The sequence below is a fragment of the Falco peregrinus genome, chromosome 9 (assembly GCF_023634155.1).
Source record: "Falco peregrinus isolate bFalPer1 chromosome 9, bFalPer1.pri, whole genome shotgun sequence".
Classification (NCBI taxonomy): Eukaryota; Metazoa; Chordata; class Aves; order Falconiformes; family Falconidae; genus Falco; species Falco peregrinus.
The window spans coordinates 2,827,559-2,850,607 of NC_073729.1; the positions used below are offsets into that span (position 1 = coordinate 2,827,559).

The following is a 23,049-nucleotide window of genomic DNA, read 5'->3' on the forward strand; positions in this document are numbered from 1 at the left end:
TGCTCCAGGTCACCGATGCACTTGGGCACATCAGAAGAGCCTAGGACCTATGCAGTGTAACCGCTCTGCCTGCGGTCACCTTGGGACAGACAAAAGACAGAGCACGGCAATCTTGCCAGCAACGTATCCTCAAGCCAGGAGCCTCGAGCCATCCCCTGACTGAAGGAGCTTGTTCCCACACCCGAGGTGGCAGGGCTTGCAGAGCCAGCCCCACGGCCAGGCTTAGGAGGGAAATGGCCCCAGGAGAAAACACAACTGCAAAACAGGCTGTGCTGTGCCTGGAGCAGATCGTGCCTACTCTATTGACCCCTGCGAGCATTAGTGGGCTTTTTGGGTGCAAACCATGGATGAAATCCCTCACGCATCTTCACACTCCACCTCCCTCCTTGTCTGTAAGCAGGACTGGGAAACACAACCACATAGCCAGACCTCAGCCGGCTTCAGCGTAATAACCTCACTCGGGACAAATGTCATCTTAGAGTTCCTCTGGTAAAAGCCCCTGTGAGTCTCTGGGACACCAAAAGTCCCTTATCCACAGCAGGAAGAACTTGGAGACACCATTAAGGGCAGGAAAACACCCCTGGCTTGGGCTGTGCCAAGGACAGCTCGTTGGACACCCCTTTTCTGTGTATGAGGCACATGTGCTTCCCTCTGCTCCCCCCGACCTGCCACCCCGCAAAATAAGTTGCCGCCCGGCTGCGAGCAGGTGATTCCCACCCCAGTTCACTTGCTTGGCCCTCCTCGGTACCAGCTGGCCCCAGGTCGGAGCCCACCCCTGGGCGCTGCACACCCACGTGGAGGTTTCCTTACCCCTCGCGAGCCCCTGCCTGAGCCCTGCTCCCAAGCAGGGATGTGTAACTGAGACCCCAGCCCCTCCAGGCTGAGACCAGGGAAGATGCGTGACGGGCCAAACCAGAGATGAACAGAGCGGAGCCAGCTCCTCCTGCTCGCCTGCCATCCCAGGGGCCCGTGTCACCAGCAGGAGCTTTTCTGCTGGCACCCCTGGGTCTGGAATGGGCCCTGGGAGATGGTGGGAGGGACTGGGTGGCTGTAGGAGCCAGTTTCACTTCCAAGGCAAGAATCTCATGTCAGAGGTGAGGTTTAGAGGCTGCGTTACCAGCTAGGGAAATCCCAAAGTAACTGGAAAAGGGCTGTCCAAACAACCCCCACGCTGGCATCTTCCACCTCCCAGCGGGAGACCAGCAGGCACCGGCAAGCACAAGGGAGCCAAGAGGTGCCCAAGACGCAGGATGCGGGTCCGTCACTCCTTAATGCCATCCCTCACCCACCCAGCTGCTCCCACGGAAGAGAAAGAGGCGAGGAGTGCCTCTCTGCTGCCCAGTTGGAGCCACCAGCCGGGTTTTCCCAAGGAGAGCAGCATCTCCAGCCCCAGGGAAAAGCCGAGTGACCACATGGAAGCGAACCCCAGGGCCAGCAGACAATGTGGCTGTCCCCGGCTGACAAGGGGAACCAACCCAACCGAACCATCCGCCTCCCTGCCTTTGGAATTGTACTCCGAAAGAAAGGGTCGGAGCACTGTGGGGATGGATTAAACCGAAGGAGCTAGGTCAGCGCGCAGCCCGGGAAGGATCCGGCCCTTCGCAGATCTCTGAATTGAAAACGCACATCGCGGCATGCACAGCGCACGTTTCCTCCCCGAACAAATAATTAAATAAATAAATACACGAACGGATAAATAATCCTTTTTCTAAGCAGAAGCCTTCGGCGCTCAGGGGACACAAAAAGGCACAGTGAGCCGTGGCAGAGCGAGGGGGGGGGCCGGGCCCCCCGCCGGCTCAGGTGAGTGTCACGGTGCAGTTGTGCTCAGCTCCCCCAGCGGTGCGTGCTGCTGGAAAAGCCATCAGCAAGTTCCATCTGCTTTTCTCATACTGCCGCTGGGGAGGGGGAGCTGGGCCCCCCCCCGATCTATTTTTCTTCCATCTGCCGGAGAACGGGGCTGAGGAGGGAACCGAGCTGATGCAAAGGGACGCGGAGCCGGGCGCTGCGCAGCGCGTCCCCTGCCCGCCGCGACCCCCGGGCTCCCCCCCCCCCGCAGCCGGAGCCGGCCCCCCCGGCAGGTGGGCTCTCACCTGATGAGGTTCTGCAGGCCCTGCTTGCTGGAGTTCCTCCTCAAAACCGCGCTGGTCATGGTGGCCGCGGCCGAGCGGCGGGCAGGGTCCCGGCTGCCGCCCCCTCCCCAGCGCCGCAGGCAGCTGCCCGCCCGCCCGGCTGCGCGCTCCGCCGCCCCCTCCCCCGCCCTCAGGAAGTTCTGCAGCTGGTTTCCTTTTGTTTCTGCTCGCCCCCCCGCTCCACACCCCCGGCTGGGCGCCTCCACCTCCCTCTCCCCCTCCCCCTCCGCCCCGTGGAAGTGTCACGGGGGAGCCGCGGCGGGGGTCCCGCCACACAAAGCCCGGCGCTCCCACCCTGCCCCTCGCCCTCCTCGCTGTAACTCTCCTCGCCCTCCCTCCTCCCCTTCTCCTCCCCTGATTCACCCCCCCTCCCCTTCCCTTTTTTTTTTTTTTCCCCGCTCCACCTTTCCCACTGCCTTCCCCATCGCCCAGCGCCGCTCGCGAGCAGAGCCCCGGGGGGCACTTGCGCTCCGAGGGCGCTGAGCCGCCCCTGCCCCGCTCACGGCAGCAGCCCCGGGCCGAGGGCTCACCCCCCGCGGGTCCCCAGCGCCCCCGGTGAACCCACCGGACACCGATGCCCGAGGGGCTTCGTGCTGGGAGGGAGAAACCTTCTCCTGGGATGGAGATAACGGCTGGGCTGGGGGGAGCCCCCGGGCTGCAGCCCCGGGCAGGAAAGCAGCAGGCACCCTGCTTCTGCTCTCACACCTCCTCCTCACCTCCTCGAGTGACCGACTCTCCCGTGCCTCAGTTTCCCCAGCTGTCAACTTGAGCAAAAGCAAAAAAAAAAAAAGAAAAAAATCTGGCTCGCCTCCATGAAACACTAATATTCCAGGAGATGAAAGAAATGCATGAGTGTTTGGTGAAGGATTAACAACGTTGTCACCTGCTAAAGCGAAATGCCCGTCTGCCATGCATTCAGCTAATTGCTCTTCATGCTACCCCATCATGGGAGCAGTCTTGGGAAAAAAAAAAAAAAAAAGCGGCTATTTTTCCCTAACTCACATTCCTGCTCCACATCTGCCTTTTCTGGGGATGACATCTTCTGCTCTAGCAAACTGGCAGGTGCCTGCACTTGTACCTAGCAAATTCCAGCCCTCCTTATACCCGCAAACCATGGTGCTCATGGCATGGCCTGCCCATGCTCCCCCCCGGGAAGGGGGACAATTCCTCTGGCTGTCTCCGAGATGGGAGCAGTTATGATGGGACCAGCCTGCTTAGCCCCTTACCCTCCTCCTGCTTTCAGTCCCTCTCATCTCATTTAAATGTTTCTTTTCAATCACTTCTGCAGAAGTGTTTCTTGCTGCCTGGTAAGCTGAAATGGGGAAGTGCCCGTGAAATACACCCAGAAATCTTAATAAAAAGGAAGGTCATTAAAGCCAGATCAGAAGGAAGTGCCTTCCCTCCTTCCCACTGTCTCTTCATTTCAAAACAGCTTTTTATTTTTCTTCAGTTATTTACTAAGCACCCCCTAAGTGATCAGGAACAACAAAAACCGCTAAGCAGAGACATTGATGCTGGCCTCACTCTGTGGGCTGCTCAGATGCTGTCACACTGCATTTTTTTCCATATAAATTTGGTGAGAAGATGCAAGAGATCCACCACAAAAGGTCTTCGTCTCTGAAAAAGAGCCTGTCCCAGCCCTGCAAGTACTTACAGGAGTAATTAGATTTAAGCATGTGAACACTCCTATTGACCTCACCACAATTGCCCACAGACCTGAGATGAAGTAGGCACCTATAGGGTTTTCTTTTTTGAGAGAATCAGCCCAAACCTGCCAGTGAGTCCCATGGTCCAAGGCAGCCAAGGGTGCAAGATGGAGGTGCCTTGGCAGGCAGAGACAAATCTGGCAGCCATGGGCCAGCAACAACTGGGGACTAGATGAAATCACAGCAGCACTCTTATTTCAGGCAGGGATGCCGAGCGATCCGCAGGAGCTGAGGAGGGGCAAGGCGGAATGCAGCCCTGTCACCAGGAGAAGGCAGGAGCTTGCTGGCTGCGGGGCGGGAAAGAGGCGATGGCACACCAGTACCTACTGGAGGTGAGATCCTCCAGAGAAACAGGCAGAGCGAAAAGCTGTTGATTCCCCCAGCAAGAGCGCCTTGCCTCCACAGCCGGGTTGTCTCCGGGAATGTGCCAGCGTGTGAGCTCCTCGTCTTGCAAGCGCCTGGCAGACTTCCACCCCAAGTGCAGGACTGCCTGCCTCTCAGAGATGGGGGCCTTCATGGCTGACAAAAACCACGCCTGGGTGATGAAATCCAGGACCAGAGAGAGGTCTTGACATTAGCTCTTATGGTGTAAGGTGCTAAGATCATTTGGAAATACCAGAAGTGAAAGCAGTGAGGAAAAGGGTCCCTACACTGCAACAGGCAGCAGGCTGAGCTCTGCATTGCTCCGGGAAGAGAAATTCCTGGTACTGAGCTCTGCCTGGAGAATCCTCCTGCCTGCACAAGGTGGCTGTGCTGCTTGACCTCTGGGGAAGGTTTTCTGCCCTTCTTCCTGGCTTTCATCTTGGAGAAAGACATCAGATATGGCAAGAAAACGCATCCTTCTTCCATCGTCAGCAGGGTCCTGCTGGACCACGGGGGAGGAGAGCAGAGCAGGACACTCTAAACTCACAGCTTGCAAGAGGGGAGGGAACTGTGTACTAAGTGACACATGGACAGAGTCACTGTCCCCATCTCCGTGGGGTGGGGAGCATTTCAACCCACTATTCAAAAGCACAGAGGCTGGGCCTGAGGGACCACGGAAGAAAGAGCAGTGCAGGAGAAAACCCACACCATCGCCCTGCAGAACAGAGGCACCTTCTCTCCCCTGGCCTCCCTCACTCGCTGCCGAGCCCAGGTGCATCGGTCTGAGTCATACCACGCATCCAAGAACAGTAAGGTCACCATCAGTCCCACAGCTGCTTGTATTCTTTCACAGAAACGAACCTCCCGGTCCCACCAGGAAGCGGGTAGGAGTACAGCAGACGCAGGAAGAAAAACAAAGAATTAATTCAACTGTTATTTTTTGGCACAGTTTAAGCTAGGAGAACCACCATAAATCTCTGCAGCAAAACCACACCCCACTACAGGAGCAGGGATGCGTGGAGCACCCAGAAACACACTGCAGAGCACCGGAGAGCTTCCCAGAGCTCTTCCCAGCAGCAGGGGAAGCCGAGAAGGTGACACGTCGGGAGGCAGCAAGTCTGTCTCCATCGCTGCAGGAAGGAGGGCGGGAGTCCCAGAGAGATAGGGCCACACCAGTTCCCGTTAATTACACAATCACTCTGCTATGTAGGACTAGTTGCAAAATCAGTTGGAGGCTAACACATGGTCTAGGAAAAGAAGAAACAAACAGACTCGAGTCCTGCTAGCAAAGAAATGCAGCCCAAGCAATTTTAATCTCCAGTACCGTTGGGATGCAGAGCACTGTCAGCGTGAGCCCTGACGTACAGTCACTTCCAGAGCCGGTTCTTTATAGGTGCCATCAGCTGCCAGCATGGTTTCCAGAGGTCCATGCCTGCATGTCAGTGTCGGGATCTCACCCAGAGGAGATGGTCTTGCAGGAACAGTCTCACCTCTTCAGCAAGGACTAAGCAGCCCTGTCTCAGCCAGAGACCCTGTGCTTCCACCAGCAGCCCCCCCAGGACGAGGGGTTAGATAAGGTCTCCTTGTTTTGCCTTTGAAGTGGTGCCTCCTTCCCTTTGCCACCCCAAACCTCTCTCCCTATCGTCACGCCTCCCCAACTTCTCTTCACCATGCACATGCAACCCCCACTTTGAAACCAACCTGGCAGATGTCAGCACTGGTCCAGCCCCCTGGGAGCCCCAGTTCAGTGAAAGGGGCACACCGGTTGGCACGGCAGCTGCATCGATGGTGTGGTTTCCACATTAAGCCTGATGGATAGGGTTTGCTCATCTCACCTTCATCCCTAACTCCCGGTTAGCTCAGTCCAGCTCATTCTGCCAAGCACTCATGTTTGAGCAGCCAGAGAGGCCAAAGCAGGCAGCCAGAGACAATCCCAAGGAAACAGGGTGTCTAGCAGCCAAAAGCAGCGCGTTATCTCCTTCACACCAGAACAGCTCGTTACAAGTGCCAGAAACATGCTGTCAGGGCATCTCGTCTGTGCGATGAGCTCAGGGTGCAGGGGAAGGAGCCCAGTCCCAATGATGCTCCCCAGCAAGCCTTCCTCTGCCCAGGCTGTGGGTCAGGAGGGGACGTTCCCAAGCCAACGCGTGACACCATGGGTGTTCAGGGAAGGGGTGCTGTAGGCGGGGGCTGTCTTGGCCCAGAGCTTTTGCCTGGCTCGTGCGCTCAGAGGAACAACACGAAGAACATGTATAATTGTGGGCTGGGTCCAAAGAGTCAACAAGCACCGTGTCATAGTAAGTCTGAAGTCCTTGGCTTGGGATCAGCGATGACTTTCTTCCTGTGACATGCAAGGAGGCAAAAATGAGAGGGAAAGGAAGCTGGGTCTAGAAGGAGCATCCCTCTTCACCCACCCCACGGCTGCCTTCACCCTCACACAGAATGGAGGAGGCACCTTCCCTCCGGGGCACCTCATGGGTACATCCATAAACCTGATATCCCAGGAGTTCACTTCCCCTGCCAGGGAGGGGAAGACACGAGCTTACAAGCCTTGTAAGAGAAGGTGCTTTTGCTCCAAGGGTGATACACACGAGGACAAAGGATGAGGGGACTGAGGGAGAAGGAACCAAATGCAACATTCAAAAGCTGGATTTAAAAAAGCCAGGGGAGGGAAGTAAAGAGGGGTGGTGTGAGCATTAACCAGGCAGCCCAGCACAGCTGAAGGACATCAGAGCCCCTGATGCGCTGGGTGCTGCGCGAGCGCGGAGGGATACACCTGAGCTGCGCGGTGAGCTACCATCTGGGTTTTACAGACCAGGACCAAGGCCAAGTGACTCAGCCAAGCCCTGGAGGGGTGCAGCTGGTCCGGCATGGCGAGCCAGCGTGGCTACCGCAGCCAGCACCAGGCACCATATCTATATATTAGGTTCTATCAGCAAAGCCATTGGGAAAGAGACAGGAAGACAAAACAATGGCTGCAGATAAGACACTCCCAGCCCACGCAGGAGGGTCATTACAGGACAAGAGGAGAACTGCTGGCCCCGAGGAGCTTGGCTCCATCTCTTTGGGATGCCTCTCCACCTTAGGGCCAAGAAGCAGGACAAAGGGCTCCTGCCGGGATGAATAAGCTGTAGGGAACTGCTGCCAGGAGGTTGTCCCACTGCCGGCAGATGCTGTAGGAAATGACTAAAAAAGGCCTTCTCAGAGCATCACATCACCTCGTCACTAGCCTTTGCTCACCGAGGTCTGGAAAGCTGCTGAAGGAATTTGAACTTTGAATGTCCATTGAAAATAAATGGAGTGACCTTCGCTTTGGCTAGGTGGATTAGATGGACACCGGGCAGCCGCGGACACCTTCAGACCTCTCCCGTGTTTAATGTCAGAGAGGAGCAACCTGTAATAGAGGCACCACCTTCTTTCACCAAGTGGCCTCTGTGCGATGCATTTCAGCATCACCCAAAGCCAAGCAACACGTCTGGTTGATTTGTAAGGTAGCAGCGCTGTGCGAGAACAGCCCGGTGCCTAAGCCACACTGCTCAGCTGACCAGCGCGGCACAGCTTTCAAGAAGTGAAATACAGCTTCTGCCCGATATAAACTTATTAGCTCATCTGCAGCTGGCCTGGGGCTGTGATGTAGCACCGCATTGTGCAACGCAGGCGGTTTTAGCAACCATCAATCCCTGCCTCATGCTGCCGGGCTGGTTACTCTGGCTGGGGTCAGGGTAGACTAATGGATAAGAAGGAACCCCCAAGCATCATCTGACAGCTCCTGCTTCCAGGCTATATCCTCACCTCAGGCTGCACCTTGTCCTGGGGAAAGGCATCTCATCTCAACTTCCAATATCCACCCATGGCTCCCTCACCAAGCCGGGCAAAGGGTGGGAGCTGCGATGAAAGGGTGGGCAAAAGTACCGTCACGTATCCAAGACATCTGAAGACCAACAAGTGCCTCCATCCAGAGGGAGGAGAGTCATTAATGTCCCCAAGTGAGACCCAAAGAAAAGTCAAGATGAGCCTTTCTCCACAAGGGACGGCTAAGGCTGTATGCAGGAAAACGGCAACTGGAGCGGAGAAGCAGCAGAAGGGACAAATGCCACCCCGAGGAAGGAGCAGCCGCAGCGCAGCAGGGGTGCGCAGCCTGTACCGCATTAGTCTGTCCTTCAGGGCAGCTCAGCTCAGGCACACTGCTCTCGGCTCTGGGTACGTGAAGCTAAGTGGCAACTGCAAGGAAGCATTTCTCTTAAGAGGAAATTATTATTGCCATCAATTTTACTGGGGGAGAACTTTGCCACTCCCAAACGGCTGGCGGCTGTGATTGTTGGGGGTCTGTCAATAGTTTAGTGTTTCTCGATGCTAATGGCTCTGGAGCAAGCTTTCACTGGAAACTGCTTTTGCAGCAGAAAAGCACATGCATGCACAAGCACAGAAGAAGAGATCATATTTTCCAAACTGTCTGGCAAGGGCTTGATAAAAGCCGTTGCACATACTGTCTATTTAGCTGCAGCAAGCAACATACACCTAGAGCTGGGAGAGAAGGTTCTCGTAACGCAGAATTAACCCCTAGCAAAGGATGCATTTTCAAATTGAGAGTGTAAGCAAAAGAACCGGAGACCTCCAGCTGATGCAAACTGGCACAGATTTATGGCAGGCGGTGGGATGGTGCTGATGTAGAAAAGCATTCAGGTCTGCACATCTGTGCAATAGCAAGAGAAATCCAACTCAACTGAGCTCCAAATAGACAGTCTTGCACATCTCAGACCGGTCGCTCCCAGGTGGCTCCGAGTTTTTAAGCCACTGGGTGCAAGTCACCAATCAAGAAGCCCACTGGCTGCCATTTCCATTCAATAATAACTCCAACTGGGTTTGCTCATCTACCTTCATCTTTACCCATCCGTACGAGCCACCACTGCTCCTTTGAGATAGGTGAGCCCAAGTAGCTCCTGGGTTTATACTCACCCCATTTGACTCAAGACAGAGCTATCAGCATCAGCTCTGCTGCCAGCCCCAGCAGCCCATCCCAGGAGGGACTTGTTTCAAGCAGCAAATAACAGAAGATATTTCATCCCGCCTTGCCGCAAATTCTCCTGCAGAGGACGGGGGCTGCTGGCCTCCCTGCCCAGGCACTGCACGAGCAGCGGTGGAGCCCCCCGAAAACCACTGCAGACCTGCCTGCGAGAAAGACCACTCCGAGTGCCGAAACCTGGGATTAAGACACTCCAGCAGCTGCCTCACACATCTGGTGTGTGTTAGGATGGATACACTGGCAAGGAAAACACACACGGGCTCCAAGCAGGGCTGGTTAACCCCTTCGCGACTGAGCCTCTGTGGAGCACCTGGACAGGCTGAGATCCCTGGCCAAGCCTCAGGAGAGCTCGGCTCAAATCTCAGCAGTGTCCTGTACTTCCTAGGAAATATTGGGCAATCAGCGAGCAATTCAGGTGCCTAAACATAGGTGTCAAGTGCCACTGAGGATGGCTTGGGTTACCTAAGACACCTGCCAAAGCCTGGTAGATGTCACATGGGCCCAATGTGACAAGCCACCTCTTCTGGGTACCCAGTCCACAGTGGGTGAGTCCTACTTTTAGGGCATCCCCTCCCCTTCCTAAACATCTCAGGCTCAACTGGCTGGCCTTGCAGTACAGATAACCTGTCCTCTTTGCTCCGAGGCAGGAGCTACTGGGATAGCTACAGAGCATCCACCACGGTGACACCCTGACCTTGCTTGGGCACTGTAGGTGCTGTTCTAGTACTGATCGTACTGCAGTTGTGCCGTGCAGGACAGCTGCCTTCCTAGCATGCACAGGACCTCCTAGGACATATTTTTGACCCACACACCAGATGACCATGATCCAGAACACAACCTGGCTAAGGAGGCCCCCGAGTCCCCATCATACAAATTCACCCCTGTGCTTCCTCGCATTGATCTGCGTTTCTCCTTGTGAAGGGCTTGAGGAGAACAGAACCACCCCAGGAGAACCCATACCCCATGCCTTTGGCTTCAAAGGATGCCAGAGCACCTCCTCAGTGAACCCAAAGACTCTGCATGATGAGGAACTTGTTGGACTCATGTTAAGGGAACAGGAACCACAGCCATGGGAAGTCAACACTGCTGCACGAGCTGGGTGCTGCCTTGGGCAGAGCAGAGCCCTCCCTCGCCTGCGCCAGGCACCGTCCTCCCCGGCCAGGCTCACGGAGCCAGACTGTACTGGGGAGCTGCAGGGAGAGCAGCAAATCCTTGCGGCATTTCCTCCGAGCCCCTGAGGACCACAACAGGTTTGCACCATCCATTGGAGCCAGATTACACTCCCCGAAGCCTGGCGGCCACCAGTCCCCACCTGGGCAACAACTTTCTTCAGGCCACCTCCAAAGAAAAAGCTGTTCCCGATGAAAACGTGACACGACCAAGGCCTCGGAGCACCTCCCGGCCAGGAGGTCTGCCCAGCTGCGAGTCAGCGTCCCGCTGGAGGCTGCAGCCAGGCTGGATGAGTGCCTGGCTGGGAGCAAGCCCAGTGCTGGGGAGAGCACTGAGGCAGCAAGGAGCCCGCTCAGCTGCCGTGTGGACCCTGCAGCTAGGCGTGGGGTCATGGGGGTGAGGGATGTGACAGGGGATGCAGGGGGGGATGCAGGCAGAGCATCTCCAGGGCTGGGTTAGCGGGGTCAGTGGAGGTCAGAGCTGAGGGGCCCAGGATCCCCAGGGCATGCCAAGGTTAACCACTTTGCTGCCACCTTCTACACTTCCAGTTACTGCTAGGGAAAGGGCTTTCAGATTTTGGGAAAGGCCTGAAACCCTCCGAAGCAGCACAACCATGAAAACGCCCATGCTGGGGAGGACGCCCAGACCAGGGGGTAGAAGAAAAGCCCTCTTCCCTTGCCACCTTCCCAAACCAGCCCCCCGCACACCTCGCACATCTCTAGGCTGAGCTCAGCCGTGCCCAGGGAGCAGCACTCATCCTGTGTCAGCTGCAGCAAACCTGGGAAAGTCCACACAGCTTAACCCGTGTGGGCAGGGGGGCTGCAAACAGACCCTGAGGGGTCCCAAGACCAGGATCCTCCCTGAACCAAAGTGCCACAGCACCCTCTGACAGCAGCTCTCCCTCGGTGACATGTGCACCGAGGGATGCCTGCCTGCTCCACCAAGCGATAAAGCCCTGCCGTGCCCCCAGGCTGCCTGGACATCGCCTTCCTCAGTGCTGCGGATTATCGGTGCTGTTGAACAAATCAGGCCAAGCAGAGCTCGCCCCCTCGTGGGATGCAGCCGGGGGACGCCTGCCCCCACCCCAGACAGAGGGGCTGGGTACCCCAGGGGTGCAGGCTGGGCTGTGCCTCTGCCCCCTTTCTTCCAGAGCAGCGGGAGCCCCAGCACCACCGCAGCCAGTAGATGTGCTTTTTCACCCCACGCCAGCAATGCTGGTCTGGCAAAACCTTGTCCTGGCAGCCCCCAGCGTGGTCCCGGGCACAGCCAGCCCAGCCTTCCCCACAGCCAGGCCTCTCCAATGTCCAGGGGCAAGGGATTCCACAAGTTTCGGAGCCAGACTTCACCCCACGAGTTTTAAAACAGCAAGCCCTCCAGCCAGCAAAGAGTCTTCTGTGGTTTAAAGAAAATGCAATTCAAATAAAGGCTGCTGGGCAATCCCCTACTTTGATGCACACACCTCCACACCCATAGCTTTACACTGCAAACTAAGCTCAGAGGCAAGGCAGGCTTTTATTTTTTTTTTTTTTTTTTATTGCAAGGAGAAAGGGGCAGTGAAGGCGCCTGATACCTCCCTATCATTAGAGACTGTTCTTTATCCCTAATGCCCCTGCCAGGGCATCCATATCCAATTTGGAAACAAAGTCTTGCCCAGCTTCATTACATTATCCATCTGGCCCTCCCCTGCTCGTTTCCCCACTATCTTTCCACTTCAATGAGCCCAGCTGGGTCAAACTGGGACCGGTAACCCCCGAGCAAGGATCAGCCATCCCTCCCCAAGGAACCCGCTGTGCTGAGGGGTCCAAAGACTCTCCACATATCAGTCTTCCCAGACAACCCCCTTCCAGCCACGGGTATACTTAGCAACAGCAGTCATCCCAGCAAGGACCCTCGAGACTCCTCTAAGGATGTGGAGAATTCAGGACAGCTGGGGACAGACGTGGCAAAGCAAAAGCCCAGGGCTCGCGCCGCAGGGCTGTCCCCAGGCGGTGACCATACATGGGCTGCCCAGGCTCCCGGCGGCTCACCGGCCGGGAAGCCCCAGGGAATTTGGGCAAAGCCCATCTCTCCTCTCAGACCCCACAGGCAAGAGAGACGTGGCGCAGCAGCGGCGCTGTGGCACGGGTGCAAGCATCCGTGAGAGACAAGAGCGCAGCAGCTCAGGTCAGGGGCTGCTGGAGCCTCCAGAGCTCCGTGGGGAGCGCTCCAAGTGACAGACCCAACACCGAGCAGGCTCCCAACCTCCCGCCATCAAGACAGGACACCCCAAGCAGCCACCTCCCCAGAGCCCCCCCAGCTTCTTGCTGGTTGCAGGAAGGCTTCGCATCAGGCTCACACCGCAGCGGTTTCCTATAGAACAGCTCCAGGCCGTGGAAGAGAGCGTAACACCAGTTTGCTTCAGGTGGTGTTACACTGGTGTTACACTGGTGTTACCAAGACTTTGCCAGCATGTCCTTGTTTGTACAGGGAAACAGAGTAAGCTATACCCAAATTAGGATTTCTAGGACATTTTCTAATGCCAGCTCCTCTTCTGTATACACGTGCACAGCTAGATACGGTTCATTGCTTAAGCAAACCCAGCACCTTTTTTCTCCCCATATCTCCTCACTGTGCATTTACACCACGGAGCCTTGGGATTTACTTTCCAGGCAGCTCCATCACTGCTCACACCTCCAGCATGCCCCAAGCTGCCTTAGGAGCACTGTTCTGACTCCATCCATACACGGGTCAGCTAGCAAAGAGCTTTGTCCCCAGGGAGAGGGGATGAGAGAGCTGAGCTAGCCACAGAGTGACAAAAGGTAGCCCCAAGCAGCGAGTAAACACTTCCTTCCTCCATTTTGGGAGTGGAAATCACCAGAGCCCAGCAAGTATTTATACAGCACAAGTAAAAACAGGAGAAGTTTAGAGCTGCACATGAAACTATTACCTAAATTGGGAGGGAAAGTAATTCTCTGCAGAAAAAAACAAAAGGAAGTTATTTTTCTCGCTACTTTTGCCATCAAGTTTCACATTCCATTAAAATTCTAAAATGCAGCTAGGGAGGATATGCCGCCCTGCTGCCACTGTTCACATACGCACTTTTTAAACGCGTTTCTAAAGGCCATCGGAGTGCTGCCGAACGACCCCTTGCAGGTCCTTCTTGCTGCCTCTTGTTTAGCTGAAGCTCAGGCAGGGAACGCAGGAGGGAACAAGCCACCGCTGCCCCAGCAGCAGCTCCTGCCGTACCTGTGCCCACTGCCCTGGGCCACCCCCGCCTGCCCCCTGCCCCCCAGGGCCAGCTGAGCCCGCCGGCAGGCCACAGCCGGGCTGGAGCGGCGCTGGGAACCGCATCCGTGGTGCTGAGAAGCCCCCGTGCTCCCCCAGCAGCCGAGGCTTCCCCTTTGTTTCGGCAGGGAGCGCGCACGGAGCCTTCCAGCACCTTTTGAAGCTTCCAGTGAAGCCTTCAGCCACGGCTAATTGCTGTCAGGTGTCAGCCAAAACACTCACTTACTGCAACCAGCAGTGACAGGAGGTGATGCGTCTTTCTCCTCTCGCTGTCACTCAAGGGTTTGGGGTTTTTTTCCTATCGAAGACGTTAACTGCGCTGGCTTTCAGAAGCCTTGGAGGGAAATGCTAATGCAAGCTTTGAAGTTGGAGGCGAAAAATCAGGCAACCCCCCAAGCTCCCTGGATGCTCAGCCTGAATCCAGTCCAAACCTAAGTACTTCTGGGTGATACACCTCAGCCGAGCTTATCTCTGCCTGCTTCCACCACAGACAGATGTGGGCTCTGCCGCTGATCTCTCCTCTCTAACCCCTATGGAAAGCTGGTTTTTTCAAGTGAACAGACCCCAGAATTTACGATCTCTGCTGATGAAGCAACAGAGCAGAGCGGAGTCACAGGGTGATGTACAACCTGACAGCAGCTAGCCTAAAACATTGCCAGCTTAATTTGGTCAGAGACATAGGGGACACAGCAAGAAAGCAGATGTGCCCGGCGTTTGCTGCAAGGAGGGGAGGCAGCAGATCACCCACTGGTCTTAGAGATGGAGCTGATGCAGCTATGGAGCAGGTCCAGGTCACCAGAGCCCTCGCTGAGCTTGCCCGCTGCTGGAGCTGCGGTTCCCTGCTTAATTAACCCCCTCCCAGGGGCTTTGAAGTTCAAAGATGAGACCATTAGGAAGCCTAAGCCTCTCCCTAGCTGGAGGAGCTTGTCAAAAGCCTGCAAGAGCATCTGACCCATTCCAGCCTCATGGGTCATCATCATTTCGGCCACGCAGCCTCCTTCCCCACCATCACACACACACCCCCCCCCCCAGTTTTCCAGCCTCCCAGTTTCCCAGGAGGCAGACGTGGTGTTGGGGTACTGGGTCCCCAGGCCTCACCTCTCGCTCTCCCCAGGAGATTCATCTCCCACTTGGTTCACACCTTCCGCACCCTTCTGGCACCCCTCCGAGTCTGACATCTTCTCCCCTGGCTGGCGCGGCAGCCCCACGGACAGCTCGGGTGCGAGGGCTGCGTTTCACTTTTCCTGCGCTCGGCAGAAGTGAGCTGTGCCGGAAGCTTCATGGGGGGATGGGGCAGAGGGAAGGCAAAATGGGGGGGTTTCATTTTTTTAAAAAACTGTTAGGACTATTTTAAGGTCTTGCCGGTGGCTCGAAATCAGGAAGTTCTGGGCTAACCCAAGGGGAAAGCAAGGGGCACGGACATCCCCACCACGGCAGGGAGCAGGGTGACCCACTGCTGGCCCTGCCGCCCACGCCGCTCTGGGGACAGCCAGCAGCACCAACTGCGGTGCCCATACCGCTCTGGGGACAGTCAGCAACTCCAAACACAGCGCCCATACTGCTCTGGGGACAGCCAGCAACTCCAAACACAGTGCCCGTACCGCTCTGGGGACAGCCAGCAGCGCCACAGTGCCCATACTGCTCTGGGGACAGCCAGCAGCTCCAAACACAGTGCCCGTACCACTCTGGGGACAGTCAGCAGCGCCAAACACAGTGCCCGCACTGCTCTGGGAACAGCCAGCAGCACCAAACACAGTGCCCGCACTGCTCTGGGAACAGCCAGCAGCACCAAACACAGTGCCCGTACCACTCTGGGGACAGCCAGCAGCGCCAAACACAGCGCCCTGCAGTGCCCCAGGACCAGGGTGCTGCTGCAGGAGCTGCTGAGCTCGCCCTGGCTTCACACCTCTGAAAGCACGATGGAGCCGAAGGGTCTGCTCCCGCCCCCAGCCAGCACCGCTCCTGGCCCTGCTCCCTCCCCAAGCTTCCTGCTGCTGCCACCACGGGTGGAGGTTCTACAACCTGCCCAGCGCTCGGACTCTTACCGAGGTGGCCAGGAGCCAGTGTTACAGCCTGGCACAAGGATGCCAGCAGAGCTTGGTGCCACAGCCTCACCCTTTCCTCTGCAATGAGGGGGATGAGCATCCCCAGCTTCAGAGGGGGACCAACAGCACAGAGGTCCCCCATCCCCATCCCCACAGCACGGTCCCTGCCAAAGCCTCCCTGTCCAGACCAGGACCCCCACGGCAGGGTCAGACCCTGCCGGCACCATGGCACAGGTCAGGGTCTGGTCCCCCAGGCATGCAACACCCAGCTCTCCCACCAAAGCTTTATTTACACCGCTGCTGCCAGGATGCAGCTCTTTGCAAAACCAGAGAGAAATGGCACCCAGGCGGTGCCCTCGAGCCCGGGGGTACAGTGGGGACAGGAGAGAGCGGAGGATGAGTGTGGAGAGGCAGGTGCTTAGGACTCGCCAGCCTCGAACATCTTCTTCCTGCCCTCCATGCCAGACTTCTCCTCGATGTTCTTCCTCCAGTCACCGACATCACGGAGATCCTTCTCCTGGGGGAGGGATGGGCACAGGGGTGTGAGCGGTGCCCACCAGGGTGAGAACCCACCCAGGCAAGGCTCTCCACCTGTCCACCCATGAAAAACCCCGTGGCAGCTAAAGGAGCCCAATTCCACCCATGCTGTACATCTTTTTGGGCTGCACCTTCCTTTTTCACCATCGTGAGTGCCAGAGGAGGAAATATTGAGCAGGAAAAACATTATGGAGAAAGGCTTACACTCAACCCTGTCTATCACACAGTGGGGCGTGAGCCCCGAAAAACAGGGGCCAACTTCCATATGGGCAGAGGGGAGAGGGCAGGAGTACCTTCTCAGTGTCCTCCTTCTTGACTTGCTTCAGGTTGGCTCGGAGGTCCATGCAGACCTTGTGCTTGGAGCCCAGCAGGGCCCGCAGCATCGCGTCAGCAGACATGCGCACCCTGCGCAGGGGTGGCCTCTTGAACTTGCCCCGCAGGTCAAAGAGCTTCTGGCTCAAGTCTTCCAGCTGTGGGGGGATGAAATGCAGGGGGACAGAGAAAGAACGGGTCGGGGGTTTCATGAGATGGACCCAAGCCATGCAGGGAAACACGAAGGATGGGCTGGAGACTCCACTGAAGGATGGCTCCAGGGGAAACTCACCTCCTTGTTAGTCTTCTGTAGCTTCACCTCTGTGTCATACCTCTCCTCATCCACTGACTCTATCTTGGCATGAAGCTTTTTGCACAGCTCCTGGGAGGAAAAGCAGAGGGATGTCGACTGCTAGGACCCACACACATGACTCCTCCCTCCTGACTCTGAAAGACCTCAGTTTAGAAAACCAGACGGTGTCGAGGGCAGGTAGCAAAGGGCAGCTTGCAGGCCAGCTCCTGGTCTCCATGCTTCTGGCTGGATGCAAATGCTGCCTCAACACACCATTAGAAACACAGCTTTTCTGCCAGCCAGACCCTTTTTTCATTTTTGTTTGTTTGTTTCCAGCTGCCTCTCAAGCCAGTTCCAACCCAGCCAGCTCCAGGGCACCCGGGGTGAGAAGGGGGACAAGATGGGAAGACCATTGTAGAACCAACAGGCTGACTGATGGAGCCAAATTTTTTCTGCTGTGGCACAGCGAAAGGGTTAAAGAAGTCTCTACCTGAAGTTCCTGCATGGATCCTGGGAGTGACAGAGGAGGGCAATGCTCTGCCAGGTAGTTTTGCTTTTCTACTTCTTTAGCAGCAGCTTCTTTTTCTATTTCCGTGGCAGCGAGCTGGAGCATAGCACTCTGGAAGGCAGCAGGAGGATGGTCAGCATGGGGTGGAGGCAAGGGACGGGGACAGGGGGTTGGCAAAAGAGAGAGAGCTCTGATGGGAGAGGCAGCTTGGGGAGCTCTCCATCAACACCAGCATCTCCAGGTAAGGGATACTGGTGGGGACCCAGTAAGGAGCGGGGAGGGGGGGGGAGGGGGGCACGTTGTACATCGTGGCCTCTTCCAGGAGGGAGAGTGATGAGAGCTGGCTGGCTCAGGATGTGGTCAGGACACACCTTGCCCAGCCCCAGCAGTGCCACATACCTTCAGGTGCTGCCGACGGGCCGTGGCTGCCCTCCTTTTTTTCTGCAAGAAGGAGGAACAAGAGAAAAGCAGGTTATCAGCTGCCCATTCCCCTTCCCGTTCCCCTTCCCCCTGCAATCCCGCATCCCGCCGAGGACCTGCAGCCCTGCCAGGCTCCAGCTGGGGTGGATGGTTTGACACACGGTTGGTCCCCAAGCCAGCGGCACTCAAAGGTGAAGCTCCCTGCTGAACCCAGCTTTGCCAGCCTCAGGTAGCTAAAACCTACCAAGCGCCTCAGGAAAAGATAATGAGGATGATGAAGATATGTGCATATAACTTCAAACTTGGCTTCCTGAGACTTTTGGCCTTTTCTGTAATTTCCTCTTCACTCAGACATGTGCTTCACTTTGCTAACAGCCCCGATGCCCCCGGGCACTTGGGACCTGTGGGTTTTATTTCTGAGCAGTCCATGGCACACCTGGTGAGAAGGATGGCCAGGCAGGTGAAAACATGAATCTCTCGTGTCATTTGTTGGAGCTGAAAAGACCCAGTGCACGTGATGCTGAAGGGGGTTCCTCACAGCTGGAGGACAGACACAACTGGAAGGTCTGCAGGCCTGGAGGCTGTTCTGGCCAGGAGAGATGGAGAGCCACGACGCTGCAAGGTGCAGACTGGCTTCACCCTGGCATGCCAGGTGAGAAACAATTTGGGGAGCCTGCAAGACCAAGCCTGTCCTTCTGTACCCGTGATGTGCTGGAACAGCAGCAACAGGTCTCCTATTTATAAAAGGAAGCCACAACTTCGATGTGCCACTGCATTGCAGCTGCTCCCTCAGCATTTTGCCCAGAGGACCGAGCAAGGCTGAGCATGGCCAGCACGGGGGAAACACACCCTGACATCTGATGTTGTGGCGGGGGAGTAGAAAGCAGCATTTCGGTGAGTCTGTGCTGCACAGAGGAGGAAGTGGATAAGGATCTGCAGAGCGAAACGTAACAAAATCTCACATGTTTTGCATAGGCAAATGGTGCTGCGGTCCTCCTGGCAGGGCTGGGGGACTCTGCAGAGAAGAGGCATCCAGCTTAGAGATGCTGAGCACCAGTAACCAGCAGGATTTTGCTTGTATGAATCCAGGCACGGGCCACAACAGAGCGGATCCCTTGAGTGCCGTTAGCCCAGGGCTTATTCTCCATCTGAAAACTGGTACCTCAGCAAAGAGCTCCCTCCAAGCCTTTTCTGGGGGCACTGGGTTTGCTGGGGAATAAAAGCACCTGTTGGACGTCAGCACCATATTGGGGAGTTTCTGTGGGTCCCTGAAATCCTCTTTTGTCTCAGCGAGGACAACCTTGAGCCTGTGGTGTTTTGGACGTAGCGGGAGGTGCCAAGCGGAGATGCAGGATGGAGACACACGCTGAGAGGAGATGCTCACTGACAGCCACTGACAACCCTCCCGCACTTTCCCCTGCCTTTCTCCAGCCACCCCTGGGCTTTGAGCCCATCCCTGCTCTGGCTCTGCCAGAAGCCAGGGAGAATGTACTAAGGATGCGACCTCCACCCTGCTTATGCTCCCCTGGATCCAGATCTCCCTGGATTGCCTTTGAGATGCGATTTGGCAGTGCTTGGTGGGCAGAAAATGAGGGGCTGGGTGTGGGGAAGAGCGAGAGGATGCTTGACCTGGGGCTGGGTGGTAGGTGGGTGATGGAGGAGAGGTGGCTCTGGACCACCGCCTTCCCAGCACCATCTCGTGGCCGGCTGGGGAAGCAGGGAAGGAGGAAAAAAAGCATCTAACCCCAAGCCAGGAGGCAGAAAAGGCCTTCAAAAGGGATTTTTCTCCTCCTTCCCATCTTTGCCAGGAGTCAGCAAGAAAGCCTTGCCATGAACCATTCTTCACACACACACACACCCAGCAGCTGCTTCTCCTAAGGAGGAACGGTGAAGCCAGGAATGATACCATGAGCATCGCTAAAGGAAAAACCCCAGTGAAACACACTTACCTCATCACTGTTGAGGAAAAGCAGATGGACAAGGAAGCGAAGGAAGAGAAAGGGGAAAGGAGAGAGAAAGGCAGTTAGCATCCTAACTGGAAACAAGCGAAGGAATCTTAATACGAGTAAAAAGTCGGCGGTTGAACAAAAGTTTTTAAATGCCAACAATGTATTAGAGACAGAAACATGGGAACTTACTCAGACATCTTGCTTTAGATGGTTGTGAGCCTGCAATGAAAACCAATAAAAAAGGTTCACAATTATTCATGCTGGTGGTGACTTTCTTGGGTTTAAAAACAAAGCAAGATTCCTCTAGAAAAAAAAAAAAAAAAGAGGAACAGGTTTGGTCTTATTTCCCAACTTCCCCAAATTTTTGTCGTATAGGGAACTAGGCTGCAGTCTGTGGGTGAGGGCCAAACATGTGCACACTCACAGCCACACAGACCTCAGCACCGTAGGACTTCTGGGCCAGACCAACTGGTGCTGAGCCAGAAGAAGAGAGATTTGTGACGGTAATTCCTGCAGGTATTTCTCTTGTTTGACCCCCAAGAAACCGTTCTATGCAATGAAGGAAGAAGAGGAAAAAGCTGTTTTCAGTTTACTGCCTCCCTTTGCCATGCAGTCTTGCCTCACTTCATGAACCAGAAACACCCCAAAGCCTGCGGAAGGTTGGCAGCCACCCCAGGTGACAAGGGAGGACTCCAGGGGATGCTGCTACCAGGGTATGCACCCCCTGCACGGGGCGGGGGGGCTGCTGCAGTGACCTCAGCGCAGGCGATGTAGAACAGGGTTGAAAGCTCTTGTCGAGTTGGTAAAGGCACAAAGAGTTTCCCCACACAATTCCTTGCATTTCCTTTGAGTGGAAATCTTACAGGTACGACACAGCACATTAGGGAAGAGATGGAAGAGCACCTTTATTTTGTTGTAAATTATTTCCCCGTAAATAGGATTTTACTTTTCCAGCAGAGCAATAGCTCTTGCTCTTATCTCATGATGGAAGGATGCAGGAGTGTTGGCCAAGGCCAAGGTGAGGCAGTCCCCGGCAGAGCAGGCAGTGTCCTGAGCAGCCGTCGGCAGACCTGGCAGGCTCCGGCGGGAGGCAAAGTGTTAATGGGGGCTCATGCCCGAGGGAGGAGGCACAGCTTGCAGGGCCAAGGAAACTTTATCCTGGAAAATGTGCAGGCCCATCACATTACTTTAGAGAGGAGGGGGGAAAAGTGCTTCTAAAAATGGTCAGGGAGCTGCAGAAGGAGCTGCAGCTGTCTCCTCGGACGGCAGCCTTTTCCCGGTGCCAGCCCCCATGACTCAGGGAGGTCAGGGCGATGCGAAGCAAAAGCCACCGCAGGTGGCTGGGCTACAGCTGAGGGACAGGGCGGCCCAGGAACGCCAGCTATTTTTACTTCCATCCCTGCCCTGCGTACACACAGCCGCTTTGGTGGCAGCGATGCTGAGGAAGCGAGGGGACGGACGCCAGGCTGCGGCTCGCTGCCTGCAACGTGGGCTTTAAATCACCTGTTCTGGGGGAGGACACAGCAAACTTGGATTTCAGACCCTGTCCAAGGGTGCTTTTGGGGAGGAGGGCACTGCGAGGACCGGGTTGGGAGCTGGAGGAAGCGGTGTAGGCAGGCAGCATCGCTGCGTTATGGCACGCAAGGATCCTGCGTCCTATGGCGCTGGGAAGGTCGGTGCTAGGGAGCCTCGGCTCCGCTCGCCACTCAAGCCAGAAAGCAGAGCCAGCCAGGGGAGGGGAAGGCATAAAACCAAAAAGGTCACTGGAAAATTCAGAGGGAGACTTGCCGACGCACAGACCCCTTCCAACAGGCAAAGGATGGAGGAGGCTTTATTAGCACCCGTTTCTCCCAGCAGGTCACCCTCCACCTGGTATTTATCACCCTAAAACTCAGGTGAGTGAATCTGCTTCCCCATCACCCCCTAAGAGCAAGCTGGGTCATTAAGAGACATGCAAAACAGCTCACCCAAGTCTGGAGGAGAAAATCAGAGTCCCGTTGGCCGGACAGGCGAGCTGCTGGCAGCTGGCTGAGTAAGGAGGTATAAAAGGGCTTCTCGGGTGGCTCAGCAGAAAATCCACCTTCTCTTTAAGGGCATGGAGACCTTCTCAGACCAATGATGTGCAAGAGCCCCTTGTGCACCTCCCTTGGCTGGGGCAGGCAGCCCCCGAGGACAGGGCAGCCACCAGGGGTGGAGGGGTGGGGAGGGGGAGGACAGCTTCTACCCATGGAGTGGGCGAACGGAGGAGCCGGGGAGGGGCTTTTCCTTGGAAGTGCCAAGGAGGGAGCCTTCCTCTCCCTCTTCCTCCCACCAACCAGCCGCACTAGACAGGGCTTCAAGGCTGTGGGGAGCCTGGGCTCCCTGCACGCAGCCATCCACCTGCAAGGCCCCTAATAAAATATCCTCTTGGAGACACAGAGTGGGTCATCTGCGGACAAGGGCACTGCTCCATTCACCTGCAAGGGCTTGGGAGCAGCTCTGTCCTTCAGGAATGAAGGGGGGAAAGAGCCTGCACCCCACAACCCACTGCTGACAGTGCATGCAAAAGCAATCCCAGAGTGAGCCACCCATCATTAGCATGCTCTTCGAACCTCACTTACCACACGGGAAGCATTTGCAGCTCCTCCCCGTGTAAAATATTTCAACACAACCAAGGTTTTTTTAAAAACAAACCTGTGGAGCCACTACAGGCAGCCCCAAGGCTCACAGCAGCACAGGGGCTGGGAGAGGCAGAAAGGTAATCGCTCCCGTGGGATGCCCCAGATCCCTATCTCCATGGGTCTGAAGGGGAGGCAGATGGAAATGTAGCTGGAAATACTCACCAGTGCCAGCCACAGCACACGGAGTCTATGTGTGTAGGGGATCCCATGGAGACAGGAGGCCAAACAGCTCCCGTCCTCCCCCAGCCCAGGCGCTCCCTCCCCTTCCAGCTGGGGTTTTTTAAGGCTGATACAGACATGGCCCTGACAATAGTTTCCAGGCGCCCCTCAGATGTTATATAGATAGCAGCAAATCTGCTGCTGCAAGCTTCCTGTTTCACCACCTTTAGCATCGTGCAAGTTGTGCTGCAGATGCCAGTGAAGGAAGAGCGTGTCCTTGAGAGGGGGCTGGTGTCTTGCAGGGGGGTTCCCCTGTAGCAGGTGGAAGAAGGAGAAAGCCCTGGTGTGGGCAAGGTTGGGTCCTGGGCTTTGTCCCTCTCAAACGTCAAGAGGTAGACGGTTTGGGTAGTGAACATCGCAGTGACAATGTGTGATGGCCTGTAGGTCTGAGCTACCCCCTTGCAAGTCCACAGTGAGACTCCTGGAAATGCACAGCGGAGGTGCAGGGCAGA

At 56.1% G+C, this 23,049-nt stretch overlaps 2 protein-coding genes across 6 annotated transcripts in view; both read right to left on the reverse strand.

The window, feature by feature from the left end:
• LSP1 (lymphocyte specific protein 1) overlaps positions 1-14,919 on the reverse strand; it is a 51,065-nt gene extending 36,146 nt beyond the window's left edge. The window contains exon 1 of one of the 3 annotated variants that reach the window (XM_055813944.1): positions 14,754-14,919. In XM_055813944.1, the coding sequence (XP_055669919.1) occupies positions 14,754-14,833 (80 nt within the window). In that variant the 5' untranslated portion in view covers positions 14,834-14,919. Of the gene's footprint in view, positions 1-2,090; positions 2,247-14,753 lie in introns of those variants that run through there. The other 2 variants (XM_055813946.1, XM_055813945.1) reach the window with 2 other exon arrangements.
• A 1,051-nt stretch (positions 14,920-15,970) lies between these two features.
• Positions 15,971-22,558, reverse strand: TNNI2 (troponin I2, fast skeletal type). Of its 3 annotated transcripts, none has more exons than XM_055814748.1 (7): positions 22,541-22,558; positions 19,908-19,937; positions 17,749-17,790; positions 17,332-17,460; positions 16,842-16,931; positions 16,531-16,707; positions 15,971-16,217 (listed from the first exon to the last, which is right to left on the reverse strand). In XM_055814748.1, the coding sequence occupies exons 4-7, from the start codon at positions 17,452-17,454 to the stop codon at positions 16,119-16,121; spliced, it is 489 nt and encodes a 162-aa protein (XP_055670723.1). In that variant the 5' UTR covers positions 17,455-17,460; positions 17,749-17,790; positions 19,908-19,937; positions 22,541-22,558; the 3' UTR covers positions 15,971-16,118. The 3 variants fall into 3 exon arrangements, with proteins under 3 accessions (XP_055670723.1, XP_055670725.1, XP_055670726.1); XM_055814750.1 differs by lacking the exon at positions 22,541-22,558 and adding an exon at positions 21,686-21,723; XM_055814751.1 differs by lacking the exons at positions 19,908-19,937; positions 22,541-22,558 and adding an exon at positions 18,014-18,152.
• Positions 22,559-23,049: the final 491 nt, after the last annotated feature.